At 47.0% G+C, this 15,743-nt stretch overlaps 1 protein-coding gene across 3 annotated transcripts in view; it reads right to left on the bottom strand.

Annotated features, from left to right (window-relative positions):
* LOC120916531 (AP-2 complex subunit alpha-1) overlaps positions 1-15,743 on the bottom strand; it is a 168,987-nt gene that overhangs the window by 57,494 nt on the left and 95,750 nt on the right. For all 3 annotated transcript variants that reach the window (XM_040327557.1, XM_040327558.1, XM_040327560.1), the window contains exons 9-10: positions 15,535-15,703; positions 13,925-14,062 (exon numbers count right to left, since the gene is read on the bottom strand). In XM_040327557.1, coding sequence (XP_040183491.1) covers positions 13,925-14,062; positions 15,535-15,703 — 307 coding nt within the window. The remainder of the gene's footprint in view (positions 1-13,924; positions 14,063-15,534; positions 15,704-15,743) is intronic.

Genomic DNA, 15,743 nt, shown 5'->3' with positions numbered 1-15,743 from the left:
ATACACTGACAGCGCTGCAATCTGAACTTTCAGTGTACTTAGCGCTACCCTATTGTCAGCGCCTTGCTGTAAAAACTCAAGGATAGTTGGTGTATCCATTTTCTGTCTTTGGTTTTCAGTGCACCAACTGTTAAATTTTTTCCATATTTTTTTGTAAATGGCTCTGGTGTTTGGCTTCCTGGCGCTCTGAAGCGTTGCCACTACCTTCTCCGAGAGTCCTTTTGATCTCAAAAGGTCCTCTTCAGTTACCAGGCCGCCGATTTGAAATTTTCCTGTTTTAGGTCTGTTAGTGGACCCTGACACATCAGGTCTGTCCTGTGAGGTAGAAGCCATGGCTCTTCTGCTGGGAGGCTGAGGAGTTGAGAGAACCAGGCTCTCTTGGGCCAGTATGGTGCTATTAGTATGAGTTTTGTCTGTTCCTGTAGAAACTTATTTACCACCCATGGAATCAGATGAACCGGAGGGAAGGCATAGCACATTTTGAAGTTCCAAGGGTTCTGGAGAGCGTCTATCCCAAGAGGTTGGTCTTGCTGGTTTAGCGAGAAGAAATACTTCACCTGAGCCTTCTTCCGAGAGGCAAACAGATCTATGCTTGGGACTCCCCAACGGGCTGTGATTTCTTTGAACACCTGTGGGTGTAACACCCATTCCTCTTGGGAGATCTCCTGGTGGCTGAGAAAGTCCGCTACTTGGTTGTCTTCTCCTTTTAGATGGACTGCACCTAGTGACAGTAGGTTTCCTTCTGCCCACCTGCATATCTGATTGGAGATGTGGCTCAGAGATGGAGTTCTTGTGCCCCCTTGTTTGTTTACATAAGACACTGCTGTGGCTTTGTCTGATAGTATCAGGATGTGACGACTTCTCAGTTGGTCCTGAAAAAATTGTATGGCTTTGGCTATCGCCATGAGTTCTCTCGAGTTTGAGGAGGCTTTGGCTTCCCCCGGGGACCATCTCCCCTGAGCAGGTTTCCCTGCTAGGTGAGCTCCCCAACCCCAACTGCTTGCGTCTGTGGTCAATTTCTGGGAGATCGGAAATGACCAAGCCAGACCCTGATTTAGGTTTGTGTTGACCCTCCACCACCATAGTGACTTCTTTAAATCGCATACTGCTAAAAACGCATCTCATTCAAAGTCCCAATTCTTCTCTCCCCCCTTTTTTCTACATAGTGACTTCTTTACCGATGTTGGGGAGTAGTACCGACTTGTCCAGATCTCCTCTGTTTTTTTTAAGAGAAAAACTTGAAGCGGCCTTAGATGAAATTTTGCCCACTGGACTGCTGGTATTGATGATGTCATCAGACCCAGAACCGACATCAGCTCTCTGATAGGTATCGGTAGGTTGTTCTGTATAGGACTCACCCTCTTGATGAGTATTTTCTCCTCTGAAAGCGGTGTTTTCTGCTCTATGGAGCTGAGTAAATACCCCAGAAACCGAATGTTCTGGGTGGGACAGAGGTTTGATTTTCTAAGTTTAGGATCCACCCCAGCGACTTCAACCACGTTGAGGTTCCTTACCAGCTGCGCTTCTGATGGTACTGCGAACATTTATTCGTCTAGCTATGGAATTAGTCATCTTCTTCAACCTTAGAGGGGCCAGAACCTCTGCCAACACTTTGGTAAATATCCTCGGTGATGAGGACAACCCAACGGAAGAGCTCTGCTTTGGAAGTGGTATTCCTTCCCTTTTATCTCTACTGCTAACCATAGGTATCTCTGGGATTCTTCTCTGATGGGAATGTGAAGATATGCGTCCCTGAGATCCATGGTCGCCATGAATGTTTCTGGTTGCAGAATGTTCTTGACTGAAAAAATGGACTCCATGCGGAATTTTTTGTATTGAATCGTTTGATTAAAGGGTTTGAGATTCGGTATTAATCGAAACTTCCCGGAGGGTTTCTTGATGACGAATGCATGAGTGTAAAAACCCTTTCTTTTTTCCTTCTCTGGAACAAGGACATTTTGGTACACCATCTCCCCCAGCAACAGGGAAAGAGCTTTTTCTTTTTCTGAACCTCTTGGAAGCTTTGTCAATCGGAATCACTCTGGAGGATGGCCATTGAATTCCAGAGAAAAGCCCTTTGCAATTATTTCTAGGATGAACTGATTGGCTGTCGTCTTCTGCCACTGCGGTAGGAAGGTAGCCAATCTTCCTCCTACTGGCACTTGGTTGTCACTGTTTGGTGGCCTGGTTAGCAGCGCCAAAGAGTGGATTACTCTTTGGTTTTCCCTTGTGACCTGACCAGTTTTTCTTCGGGAACTCTTTCTTTCCCTCTTGGGGATCATCTCTTCTTTCACGAAAAAATATTTTTTGTGGAAGCGTTTTTCAGCAGGAAAGGTCTTCTTCTTATCTGCTGTTCTCTCTAAGGCCTCGTCTAGGCCTGAACCAAAAAGAAAATCTCCTGTGAATGGTAGATTACACAATCTAGTTTTGGATGCCGTATCACCTGCCCAGGTTTTCATCCAAATCGCACGTCTTGCTGCGACAGCTAGTCCACCTGACCTTACTGCCAGTTTAACGGACTCTGCGGAAGCATCCGCAATGTAACCTACTGCTTTGGAGAGCACTGGAAGAGTCTTCAAAAACTCCTCTCTAGGTGTCCCATTTTTGATATGCTCTTGTAACTGGGTTAACCAAAATTCCAGGTTTCTTGCCACACAGGTAGTAGCTAGTGCTGGTTTTAGGCTGGCAACACTTGTCTCCCAGGCTCTTTTTAGGAGGATATCACCCTTCTTATCCATGGCGTCTTATCCATGGCGTCTTAAGTGCCCCATGTCTTCAAATGCTAATAAAGAATTTGAGATTTTTAAAAGTGGTACATCCAATTTGGGATTTTTGTTCCACACCTCCTTTGGATCGTCACTAAAAGAAAATCACTTTTTGTGACTAGCCGCAAAAAAATGTTTTTTTCTCTGGATCTGTCCATTCGTTTTTCACGGTATCGGACATCACCTGATGAACTGGGAACACCTTGGAATTCTTCTTCCTCAGACCTTGGTACATTAGGTCATGTTTGGAAGGTTCCTCTTTTTCATGTTCAATTTCCAAAGTTTCATAAATGGCCCCAAGCAAATCACCCACATCCTCAAGCGATAATTTGTAATTGGGTCCCTTTCTTCACCCCCCTCCCCCTCCTGTCCTGGTTCTGAGTCATTGCTGGCCATCACGCTAACTGCGCTGCTGCCTGCTCTCTCCCTTACAGACTCACGCGATCCTGATGCGACTTCCGATCTGGGTGAGGCTATGGAAGCGGGATTTCCATAAAGAACTGTTGGGGTTTTGACCTCTGTCATAATTTTTTTTAGATCCTTAAAGGGTCACTAAAGGAATTTTTTTTTTAGCTAAATAACTTCCTTTACCTTAGTGCAGTCATGGTTTCATGTCCTCATTGTTCGTTTTTGCTCAGATGTTGATCTATGGCTTGTTTCTTCTCCCCACTTCCTGGTTGTCTGTTTGAGAAAAGACAGACAGAGCAAGGATTCCTGCTGTGGGGAGTAACGTGCTTGCTCGCTCCCTCCTCTGTACACTACATCTCTGCGTCTGGACGCTGTGTACGTCTTCCAGACTGCAAGAAGGTGTGAATTACTGGGTGTGTCTAACACCCCAGCACCTCCTCTCTTTCATTAATTACAGTACAGCCGAATGGAAGGGGGTGGGTGCGCTCTGCCTCCTCCAGCCCTCTCTCTCACTGTGCCCGCCCACATTTCAGCCAGCCTGTGTGATCCATCATTGGGTGGTATAGTGGGCGGGCTATTCAAATCTTTGCACAGAGCGCGCGTCACGTTTTTTTAACTGCGCATGCGCGATGCGCAAAGGATTCTGGGAAATGTAGTTCCCAGCATGACGGCGACGTCGCTCTCATGAACGAGCGCCGAGAATGAGGAAATCAAATGCAGAAACGAAAGTAGATAGCAGAATGTAAGAGATATGAAGGGATTTAATCCCTTGTCACTATTTTTAAAACTAAATCAATAACCTATTAAGACTTTATACGATACTGCAGTGCATTTTAGCCCAATTTTTCTTTCCTTTAGTGATCCTTTAACCTCTTCCATACAGGGCTTTTATACACACCTCCATACCGGGCCTATTCTGGCACTTCTCTCCTACATGTACAAATCATCATTTTTTTGCTAGAAAATTACGCAGAACCCCCAAACATTATATATGTTTTTTTAGCAGACACCCTAGGGAATAAAACGACGGTCATTGAAACCTTTTATTCTGCACGGTATTTGCGCAATAATTTTTCAAACGCCTTTTTTTGGGAAAAAAATTGGTTCATTAATTGAAAAAAATAAAACAGTAAAGTTAGCCCAATTTTTTTGTAAAATATCAAAGATTATGTTACACCGAGTAAATAGATACCTAACATGTCACGCTTTAAAATTGCGCACACTCATGGAATGGCGCCAAACTTCGGTACTTAAAAATCTCCATAGGCAACGCTTTGAAATTTTTTACAGGTTACCAGTTTAGATTTACAGAGGAGATCTAGTGCTAGAATTGTTGCTGGCACTCTAGCGCACGCGGCGATACCTCACATATGTGGTTTAAACGGCGTTTACATATGTCGGCGGGACTTGCGTGTGCGTTCGCTTCTGCGCGCAAGCTACTGGGGACAGGGGCGTTAAAAAAAAAAAGGGATTTTTAAATACAGCTTACCTGTAAAATCCTTTTCTTGGAGTACATCACGGGACACAGAGCGGCATATTCATTACTATGTGGGTTATATGGAGTACCTTCAGGTGATGGACACTGGCAATCTCAAACAGGAAGTCCCCTCCCTATATAACCCCCTCCCATAGGAGGAGTACCTCAGTTTTGTAGCAAGCAGTATGCCTCCCAAAATGGTCCCTAAAGAGGGGTGGGAGCTCTGTGTCCCGTGATGTACTCCAAGAAAAGGATTTTACAGGTAAGCTGTATTTAAAAATCCCTTTTTCTTTATCGTACATCACGGGACACAGAGCGGCATATTCATTACTATGTGGGATGTCCCAAAGCAATGCTTTAATGAGGGGAGGGAGACATTTTCCCAAGGATTTAATTCCGAGATAAACTCAAATAATAATAATAATAAATCCAACTTAGTCGAGAAATAAAATTAAAATTTTTTAACTCAAGGGTGCCCCCGATTCTGAGGGTCTTAAAAACGCAGCCTGCAGCAGTTCCTGCCAAAAAGGCTGTATCAGTATTCCTTCTTACGTCCAACCGGTATGATTTAGAACACGTGTGGACTGAAGACCAGGTTGCCGCCTTGCATACTTGAGCCATAGAGAACTGATGGTGTGCTGCCCAGGAGGCGCCCATGGCCCTGGTAGAATGAGCCTTTACTGGCAACGGAAGAGGCAGTCAGCTGTAGGCCTGAGTAATTAATAGTTTAATCCCTTTCGAGAGGGTGGATTTTTCAGCTGCCTGTCCCTTCTTGGCCCATCTGGCAAAAATGAACAACACATCTGTTTCCCGAAACTTCTCTGTAGCTCTAAGATAGGCCTTTATGGCCCTGACAATACCCAAGGTATGCAGCAACCCTTCCTTCTGGAAGTAGGTTTCGGAAGAAGGATGATAGTACCAAATCCTGGTTTAGGTAAGAACTGGATATAACCTTTGGTAGAAAGGGAGGATGAGGATGGAGAACCACCTCGTCCTTGTGAGAAAAAATAAGATATAGCTCCTTATAAGATAAGGCTGCTATTTCTGCTCTCTTTTGGCTGAAACTATGGCAACCAGAAATCCCAGCTTTCTTGATAGCCAAACCACAGGAATTTCAGCCAACGACTCAAAAGGTTGTTTCTGCAGAGTTGACCGAACTAGATCCAAGTCCCACGGCAAAGTGGTGATACGCAAGACCCTCTGTAAGAAGGTCTCAACCAGCGAGTGGGAGGCCATCCCTCCTAGCTGGAGAAAACGTAACACTTGGTCAATGGTATACTTGCGGGGCAAGCTATTTCTTCGACACATACCAGTCTACATATGCTTCCTGGACCCTGTAACAAATCACCCTGGAGACCGGCTTTCTAATCCTGATCAGGGTAGAGATTATCTGCCTAGAACGGCCTCTACTACTGAGAATCAGGGATTCAGCCGCCAGGCCGTCAAATTTAGACGCCGTAATGCAGGGTGTAGGATCGGGCCTTGTGAGAGTAGGTCTGGCCGGAGAGGAAGCGTCCAAGGTTCTCCCACTGCCATCTTCAGGATTAGTGAGTACCATGCCCTCCTGGGCCATGCTGGAGCTACCAGGATGACTGGTTTGTGCTCCACCCTGATCCTGCGTAACAGGCGGGGTAGCAATTGTAGCGGGGGAAAGGCGTATAGCAGTTTGAACTGATGCCAAGGACAAACCAACGCATCGGCTCCGCAGGCCATAGGGTCCCGCGTACGGGACATGAACCTGTCTAGTTTTTTGTTGAATCTTGATGCCATGACGTCCACGTCCGGTATTCCCCACCTCTGGCAGATTATCTGAAAAATTTCCGGGTGCAGAGACCACTCCCCTGGCGACAGAGACTGACGACTCAAGAAGTCCGCTTGCAAATTGTCCACCCCGGGAATGAAAATTGCCGATATGCAGGGCACATGAGTCTCTGCCCACAGGAAAATCGAGCTCACCTCTCTCTGAGCTGATTGACTCTTGGTTCCCCCTTGGTGATTTATATATGCTACAGCCGTGGCATTGTCCGATTGAATCCTCACCGGGAACCCCTGTAATTTGGATGTCCAAGCCTCGAGGGCTAGCCGAGCAGCTCTGAGCTCCAAGATGTTGATGGGCAACTGCCTCTCCGCCTGTGCCCAAGTACCTTGGCGAGTGCAACCATCCAAGACCGCTCCCCAGCCCTTTAGGCTGGCATCTGTGGTCACTATTTTACAGGCTATGGGACTGAAAGATCTTCCCTTTAGCAGGTTCTGAGGGTTTAACCACCAGCACAGACTTTGCCGGACTCTTGCTGATAGTGGCAACGGAAACTCCAAGGCCTGTGCCTTCTTGCTCCAAGCTGCCAGAATGGCTGCCTGTAGGATGCGAGTGTGGCTCTGGGCGTAAGGTATCGCCTCGAACGTGGCCACTAGCTTGCCTAGTAAACGCATACATAGGCGAATAGTTGGTTCTCTTTTGCTTAGAACCAGTTGAATCAATTCTTTGATAGCCTTGACCTTTACCAGGGGTAGAAATACCTTTTGCTGAGCCGTGTCTAACCTCATGCCGAGATATTCCAACTGTTTTGTGGGTTGGAATGCTGATTTTTCTCGGTTTATGACCCAGCCGAACCTCTCGAGGATCTGAACCGTGAGGGCAACCGCTCGCTCCAAACAAGGAGATGAGTGGTCTATGATCAAGAGGTCGTCCAAATATGCTAGGACCGTGACCCCTTGGATTCTTAGACTGGCTAATATTGGAGCTAAAACCTTTGTGAACACCCGGGGGGCCGTAGCCAGCCTGAAAGGAAGCGCCACAAATTGGAAGTGACGCTGAGCCACTGAGAAACGTAAAAATCTCTGATGTGGCTGAAAGATCGGTATATGAAGGTAAGCATCCTTTATGTCTATGGAGGCCAGAAAATCGCCCTTCTGGAGCGCGGCGGCTGCTGCGAACAGACTCCATCCGGAACGACTGAACCTTTAGGTAAATGTTTAAATTCTTTAGGTCCAAAATTGGCCTGACATTGCCGTTGGGCTTTGGCACGACAAATAGATTGGAGTAGAAACCTAGCCCTTGCTCTAGGACTGGTACTTCTACTATCACGCCTTGATAAATCAGACGATCCAATGCCGCCAAAAAGGGGGACCTCTTTGTTGGATCGTTTGGAATTCTTGATTCCTGATAATGGGGAGGAGGAAACTTTAGAAACTCTAATCTGTAGCCTGTGGCCACAGAAGATCGGACCCATCTGTCGGGGATGTTGGCTTCCCAGATCTTTGAAAAGAAACGAAGCCTTCCCCCTATCCTCGTGGGTGGGGGCGTCCCTTCATAAGGCAGACTTAGGGGCAGGCTTTGCTGGCTTGCGATACCAAGGCTTTTTGCCTCCCGGGGCCTGTCCCTGCGATTTAAAGTTTGATCGCGCAGGAGGCCGTCGATACTGCCTGGAATTAGAGGGCCCTGACACAGGGGAGAGTTGCCTCTTAAATGTAGGACCCCGAAATCTCTTCTTGACTGGCAAAAGTACAGATCTTCTCCGAAGAGTCGACCTCCATGGAAGGGGAAACCTGCCAGAAGCTTTTTGCATGGGGGCTCGGCCGCCCAGTTCTTTAACCATAAGAGTCTTCTCATATGCACTAAAAATAGTGATAAACGAGATGCCTGCTGAATGGAATCTTTTATAGCATCCACCGCAAAGCATAGAGCTCTGGGTATATCGGACAGCTCTTCTGCCTGTTGGGCAGGGATGTCCTTAAGCATCTGTTTAGTCTGGTCCTTTAAAGCTTGACAGACTCCTATAGCAGCCACCGCTGGCTGTACCACTGCCCCTGCCGTAGAAAAAGAAGCTTTTAAAAGAGTTTCCAACCGTTTATCAACCGGGTCCTTAAACATCTGTATGTTTTCTACCGGGCAAGTTAGTGATTTATTTACACAAGAGATGGCAGCATCCACAGCCGGGAGCGCCCATTTTTTGGCAAACTTCTCCTCCAACGGGTAGATAACAGAAAATTTTTTAGGCGGCAAAAAAACTCTGTCTGGTCGTACCCAATCTTGGAAAATTAGCTCCTCTAATAGCGGATGGACTGGAAAAACTGCGTTATTTAAGGGCGCCTTTAAGGAGCCCAAACAGGAAACTGCCGGACCCCGGAGCTCCGGTAAAGACAGGTTAAATGCTGAGTGTACCATGTCCGTCAAAGACTGGACCCACAGGCTCTCCGCTTGGGAGGCTGAGAATGGTTCCTCAATAGTAGATTCCTCAATTTCTGAACCCTCTGGGTTCTCGTCCAATAGGTCCTCCTGAAATTCTGATTCCTCCAGCGAAACCACTTCAGCATCCGAGGATACACATTTTGGCGAAGGGGACCTAGTCCGCTTCCTGCCTGGTAAAGATTTAGTGAGCATAGCTGCCAATCTTTTCTCTAGCCCTTCTAATGCGGTAGCTAGTTTTTCCTCTGTGACGAACACAGGGTTGGGTGGATCTGGGCCAGCCGCCGCACCAGACCCCCCTATTGGCTCAACCAAGGCGGCCACAACTGGGTTAACAGGTGGGGAGAGTACAGGCATAGCCTGACTCGTATCCTCAGAATCCGAGGGGGAGCCCTTTTGCTTTTTGACATTTTTAGACCCCCTTGATCCTGAGCCTTTGGGTGCCATGGTACAAAACCGAGGTCCTTTGCCTGCAACAACTGACTGTACGCAGCTAGGAAATAATTTAAAAGGTTTAGGGAACAACAGGATTACTAGTGTCCAAAAACCCTGGTGAGGCCGAATATGTCAATCAAATATAAAGGAAAAAAAATTTTTTTTTTTTTTTTTTTTTAATATGCTATTATGTTCCTTTAAATTAGAAAGTATTTATATTCTACTTTGTTTTTTTTTTTTTACGGCCCCACCAATATCTTTTCCAGCCCTTTAACCTGCTGACAAAGGGGAACTTTTTTGGCTTAATAAGTAAAATAGGCCAAGCCTATAATGTACTACCCCTTTCTTGCCACCGGGGGTCGCCGGAGTGCCGCTCTGTGTCCTCTCTCCTCCAGATCAGCCTCAGACTGATCTATGCGCGCACCCTGTCATCTTTAACAGAGGCGAGGCACGCCTCTTCCTGCGTGCTCCCGCCCCCCCCCCCCTCCTCCCGACGGCGCGAAATTCTCCTATTTCTTGCGTGCCCGCGCGCGACAGGGAGGGGAAGAGAGACACACGGAGACGCCAGACGCCCACAGAGCTGGGAGAGAGGACGCGCTGCAGGGCGGCAAGTTTGAACCCCCGGACAGGTAGGCTGCAATAGAGACTCTACAGGACTCAGTTGTTTTAGCCCAGAGGTCTCTTCCCAGACCCTGTATGACCAGCAGAGCAGCAGGTAGCCAGAAAAGATTACTTGGACAGGGGGCCAGAAATGGGGGGGGAACAAAACGGATCATCCTGTCCACTTACAGACATAGTGACCACGGTGCCCATGCAGAGCATACTTAGGCTGCCCCCCCTTTTGGTCCCCCTTGGGAAGCCCGCAGTCGAACCAAGTTCCGCAGGCTCCCCACTTACCTGCTCCATGCCGCAGGACGTTTGTAATCAAACATAGTCCAATCTTCTCCCATCTCCGTGGGTAGTGTAGTAGACCTTCAGGCACTGGGGTCCTGGAAGGAACCGCTGTCCTGGACCTATATAGCACCTCTGGCAAACAGGGAACTCTTGGCTTTAGAAAAAGCTGTGAGCCCTGGGCCCAGGGTCCAGCCCTCCAGAGAGGGCATTATAGGCAAAACCCCACGGATTTGGGGCCCGGGTACTGTCCACTTCGGCACTGAGGCACTCTGGACAGATCCGGTTAGCCCGCCTTGATCCCAAGGATATGGAGGCAAGCTATTCCGTGACCAACACCTAAGACACTGGCGAAAAAACTGAGGTACTCCTCCTATGGGAGGGGGTTATATAGGGAGGGGACTTCCTGTTTGAGATTGCCAGTGTCCATCACCTGAAGGTACTCCATATAACCCACATAGTAATGAATATGCCGCTCTGTGTCCCGTGATGTACGATAAAGAAATGTATTTCTTTTTTTATTTTTACATATTTATTTCTTTTTTTACACTTTTTTATTTTATTTTTATTTTTTTATTATCACTTTTATTCCTATTACAAGGAATGTAAACATCCCTTGTAATAGGAATGTGTGTGACAGGTACTCTTTATGGAGAGATGCGGGGTCAATAAGACCTCCCCTCCCCCCACATCTCTCCTCCAGGCCTGAAAGCATGAGATCGTGAAAAAAAATTCACAGATCTCATGTTTACCGTTGCTTAGCAGCCGCAATCGCGGCTTTGTTTACTTACAGGGACCCGGGCGTGACGTCATCACATCGCGCCCGGGTCCTCCGACGGTCATAGAGATGACTGGTGACCATCTGGTCACCAGTCATCTCTATGCTTCCTGCGAGCGCCGGACGATTCGTTCTCCGGGCCCCCGATGGCACGGGAGAGCCCGGAGAAGCACCGGATGGCGGCGGGAGGGGGGGATGTCCCCTCCCGCCGCCTGTAAGAACGATCTAGCGGCGGAACCGCCGCTATGATCGTTCTTACGTTGTGCAGAATCGCCGGCACAAGAGAAGGATATCTGAATGATGCCTCTAGCTGCAGGCATCATTCAGATATCCCCCCCACAAAGCCCAGGACGTCATATGACGTCCACTCTGAACGGCAGAGGTTCTTTGTGGACGTCATTTTACTATGGGCCGGTAGGGAAGTGGTTAAAGGTGTTAGCCATCTCCTCTCCTATCCCGTGATGTACGATAAAGAAATGTATTTCTTTTTTTATTTTTACATATTTATTTCTTTTTTTACACTTTTTTATTTTATTTTTATTTTTTTATTATCACTTTTATTCCTATTACAAGGAATGTAAACATCCCTTGTAATAGGAATGTGTGTGACAGGTACTCTTTATGGAGAGATGCGGGGTCAATAAGACCTCCCCTCCCCCACATCTCTCCTCCAGGCCTGAAAGCATGAGATCGTGAAAAAAAATTCACAGATCTCATGTTTACCGTTGCTTAGCAGCCGCAATCGCGGCTTTGTTTACTTACAGGGACCCGGGCGTGACGTCATCACATCGCGCCCGGGTCCTCCGACGGTCATAGAGATGACTGGTGACCATCTGGTCACCAGTCATCTCTATGCTTCCTGCGAGCGCCGGACGATTCGTTCTCCGGGCCCCCGATGGCACGGGAGAGCCCGGAGAAGCACCGGATGGCGGCGGGAGGGGGGGATGTCCCCTCCCGCCGCCTGTAAGAACGATCTAGCGGCGGAACCGCCGCTATGATCGTTCTTACGTTGTGCAGAATCGCCGGCACAAGAGAAGGATATCTGAATGATGCCTCTAGCTGCAGGCATCATTCAGATATCCCCCCCACAAAGCCCAGGACGTCATATGACGTCCACTCTGAACGGCAGAGGTTCTTTGTGGACGTCATTTTACTATGGGCCGGTAGGGAAGTGGTTAAAGGTGTTAGCCATCTCCTCTCTTACGGATCCAAAAATGTTTGCATACACATCTTCTGATTGCTTTTTAACCAGCATGTCAATGCAACCTTTGCAGAGCGGTTCTGTGTACTCCAATGCTAACTTGTTAGCACATTTTAATTTTATTTTTTTTGGGGGGGAGGTCGGGGTTGGGAGAAACAGCACATTTTGCACACTGCTTTTTGTGATTGGGCTTTGGGTCCTTAGGCGTTTTCACCTGTTAACAGATAAAAAACACAGGGGCCCCATGGCGGTGAGATTACAGCACACTCCCACCATATAACAACACTACAGTGCACACCCGGTGACACTAGTACCCCTGAAAAAAACCCCAACTAAGCTAGTGGCCACCACCATCTAGCTGCTTAAAATGGATACAAAGGTCACCCACTGGTGCCTACCTGTATCCTGCTGGTACTCTTGGTTCCCGAAGCTTGGGCTGATGGAATTTCATCCTCCTCCTGCATCCTGGGATTGTGTGGTGTCCGATACTGCCGTCTGCAGCTGCGTCCACGTGTGCTAGCACCAGCACCGCCATTCATTCCCCCCGCGCCTTTAAGAGGTTGGACCAAATTCCCGGGTCACGTCGATGACGTCATCCCTCCCAGGAAGTGACGCCCCGCATCTTCCGGGTCAAGCTAGCTTCCCACGTGGTTACACGCCCCCCACTGGAGCCTGCCAAGGGGACGCCACATCGCCGCCTTTCTCCACGCCTAGGCACAGAGGGGGAATGAATCCCAGACACCTCCTGCCTGCTGTAACAGAGGGTTGCCCGTGGCCATGTAAGAAACCGTTCACCACCACTATTTAAATGGCGCTGGTGAGTCCACTGACCCCCTGCCATTCTGAGGCTCCACCACTCTCTGTGCCATGCTGTGCCTCCAGCAAACTGTGCACAAGCCGCCGCTACTTCCGTAGACCCCTGTCCATGTCAGCCCATGAGAGATGGAGCCCACCCTCAGGTCCTCTGGCAACATGTCTCCTCCGGATGGAGGAAACAGTAAGACTGACCAGGGACCTGAGGGACCGCCTCTTAAAGGGAGGAAAATTATGTCAATGTGTTTCCTAATTGTGAGGAGGAGCTCCATCTCTCAAGGGCTGACTTGGAAGATGACTGGGGAAAAATATATATAATGTTTTGGGGTTCTAAGTAATTTTCGAGCAAAAAAACCTGTTTTAAACTTGTAAACACAGAGTCTGAAAAACAGGCAAGGTCCTTAAGTGGTTAACATCTAAACAGTTTGTCGGATTTACAAATACTGTTTTTAAGCATATAAGCTCCGTTTCGTGTTGAAAATAACTGTGAAATATAAAACTCGGGTGGGTGTAACAAGATGTCCGCTTGCCCCCTTCACACTCTAGCATTACTGTGCAGGAGTGTGGGGTATAACAAGATGGCGGTGACAGAACGTCACTTCCAGAGCAATCTGTAATGGGGAACAGAATGCGACAAGACAGGGGCAAGCTTACTGAGGAGGAACAGGAAGTAAGAAATTCAGACAAAAAGAAAAAAAAAAATTAGAAGGGAAATTGAAGGAAAAGGTAAGTGAACCAACAATACACTAGCTTAAAAGGAACCCATTTAGGAAATAAAAAACAAACCTTTACAACCCCTTTAAAATTCCCCTGCACAACTGATGAAGATAAACATGAAGCAAAACCACCACACGATAAACACTATCACTGTAGAAAAAAACATTCATAAGCAAATGGATAAAGTTTAGGCTACACTGCTAAGTGAAGCAGCTATTATGCAGTCTGATTGCAAAAAACCAAACCCACTTACAATTTCCTCACGAATTGAGTAGTCTGCATTTTCCAGGTAGCTCAACATTTCGGATACAATCTGCTTAGCATTTGTACGATCACACATTGCATACAGGAGGTCAGCAGCCCGCTGCCTTACACTTACATCCCTCTCTGTCTACAGAAACAAAAATATAAAAACATTATCAGCAAATAAGTGAGTGCAAAACAAAGAAACGCATCTTTTTGATTTCCCGATTTAAAAAAAAAAAAAAAAAAAGTACATGTAAAAGAAAAAGTGCATTTACTATTTTTTTTCTAAGTAGCCTGAAGAGCATTGCACCCACAATCAGCAGATTATGGGTGCAAATCCAGGCTCTTGCAGACTGTCAATGTAGCTACTGCTCCTACCTCCAATACGGCAAGGCAGGCAGTTAACTTCAGTCCAATGAACTATGAGGGTGCTCACCAGCGCCCTTGAAGTTAATGGAGAACAACAAGCCATCAGCCTCAAAAGCTGTAGTAGTCAAGGGGAGAGCTGCAGGAGTGGGAACAAGTTATATGTTGCATGAGATGAGGTCAATTGTACTGGAAGTGTAAAGGTTGTACTATTTGTTACTGCAACGTGATAGTGCGAACAAGACTTAAAAATGAATCTCGCCATTTTGAAAAAACTTTGGCAAGCAGGGTTTTTATGACTACTGGTCTTGGTCATAAATGCTTCTCCAGATTACATTTCCGGCCCTGCTTTGTGCAATGAGGATATGACTATGTGGAAGACTGATATCACTGTAGCCAGGCCATTCAAATGGCCAAACAGGGCAAACTTGGAAGACTAAGCAAAGATGGAAGTGCCCGGGACCAGCTGATGGTGCTGGAGGGCTTCATTTGATAAGCAAATCTGCCATAATATGCGGTGCATACTCTATGCCATAAACCACCTGGTGGCCCATAAAAAAAAAAAAAGTTTAATTCCGCTTTAAATATTATTTTCTCTAAAGCCTAATAAAAAGGACAATGTCCAGAAAAACATAAGGACGGTCTTGAGCTACACCCTGTCTAGGCCCACACAGGCTATCATTTTGTTTAGGCCTGTTTACATAAAGCTGCAGTAACACTCTCTGGGCAGTTTTTACTCTTAAAAGGCAAATTGTTAAAGTGGTTGTAAACCCAACCACACAACTTGCACCTACAGGTAAGCCTAGATTAAGGCTTACTTGTAGGTGCAAGAAATATCTCCTTAACCCACACGGTTAAGGATATATTTTCACAAAAACGGGTACCGATGTCTGCGGTGCAGGCGCACTGAGCGTGCCGTTTTTGTGAATGGGACCATCGTGAGTTAATGCTGTATTTCCGCGCATGCGCGGAATTCTGCCGGTCCCGCGCGCATGCGCAACGTCAGGAAGAATCTCCGAGGGGACATGGCAGCCGAGGGGAACAAGGAGCACTTCGATTTTAGGCAAGTGCCACATAATGAGCTAGTATGTTATGCATACTAGATCATTATGCCTTTCTCTTGCAGGTGAAAGTTTGAACACATTTGAAAATATTTCAGCAGGTAATCATTCACAATTCATGTTTTATCTGGGCAGTTTGTCTGGAGATTAGTTTTATAGTGCATCAGTATGCAGATGGGTATTTACTTACCTTTAAAGCATTAATGACTGTTTCAATATGTGTTTTTACAGCCTCATGGGAAAATTCTGAGCTGGCTAATGTACACATACTTTCCAGGGCTAAATAGCGCAGATTGGTCTCCCGATGTTGCAGAAACTGGCCCAGCTGGTTACAGGCTCTAACCAGCAAGTTAGGTTCACTAACAGTAAAACAAACAAAATAAATGCACCAAATCAGTA

This window comes from Rana temporaria, chromosome 10, assembly GCF_905171775.1.
Source record: "Rana temporaria chromosome 10, aRanTem1.1, whole genome shotgun sequence".
Taxonomy (NCBI): domain Eukaryota; kingdom Metazoa; phylum Chordata; class Amphibia; order Anura; family Ranidae; genus Rana; species Rana temporaria.
The sequence above is the reverse complement of the archived record's forward strand: the minus strand, read 5'-3'. Positions and strand labels throughout refer to the sequence as shown.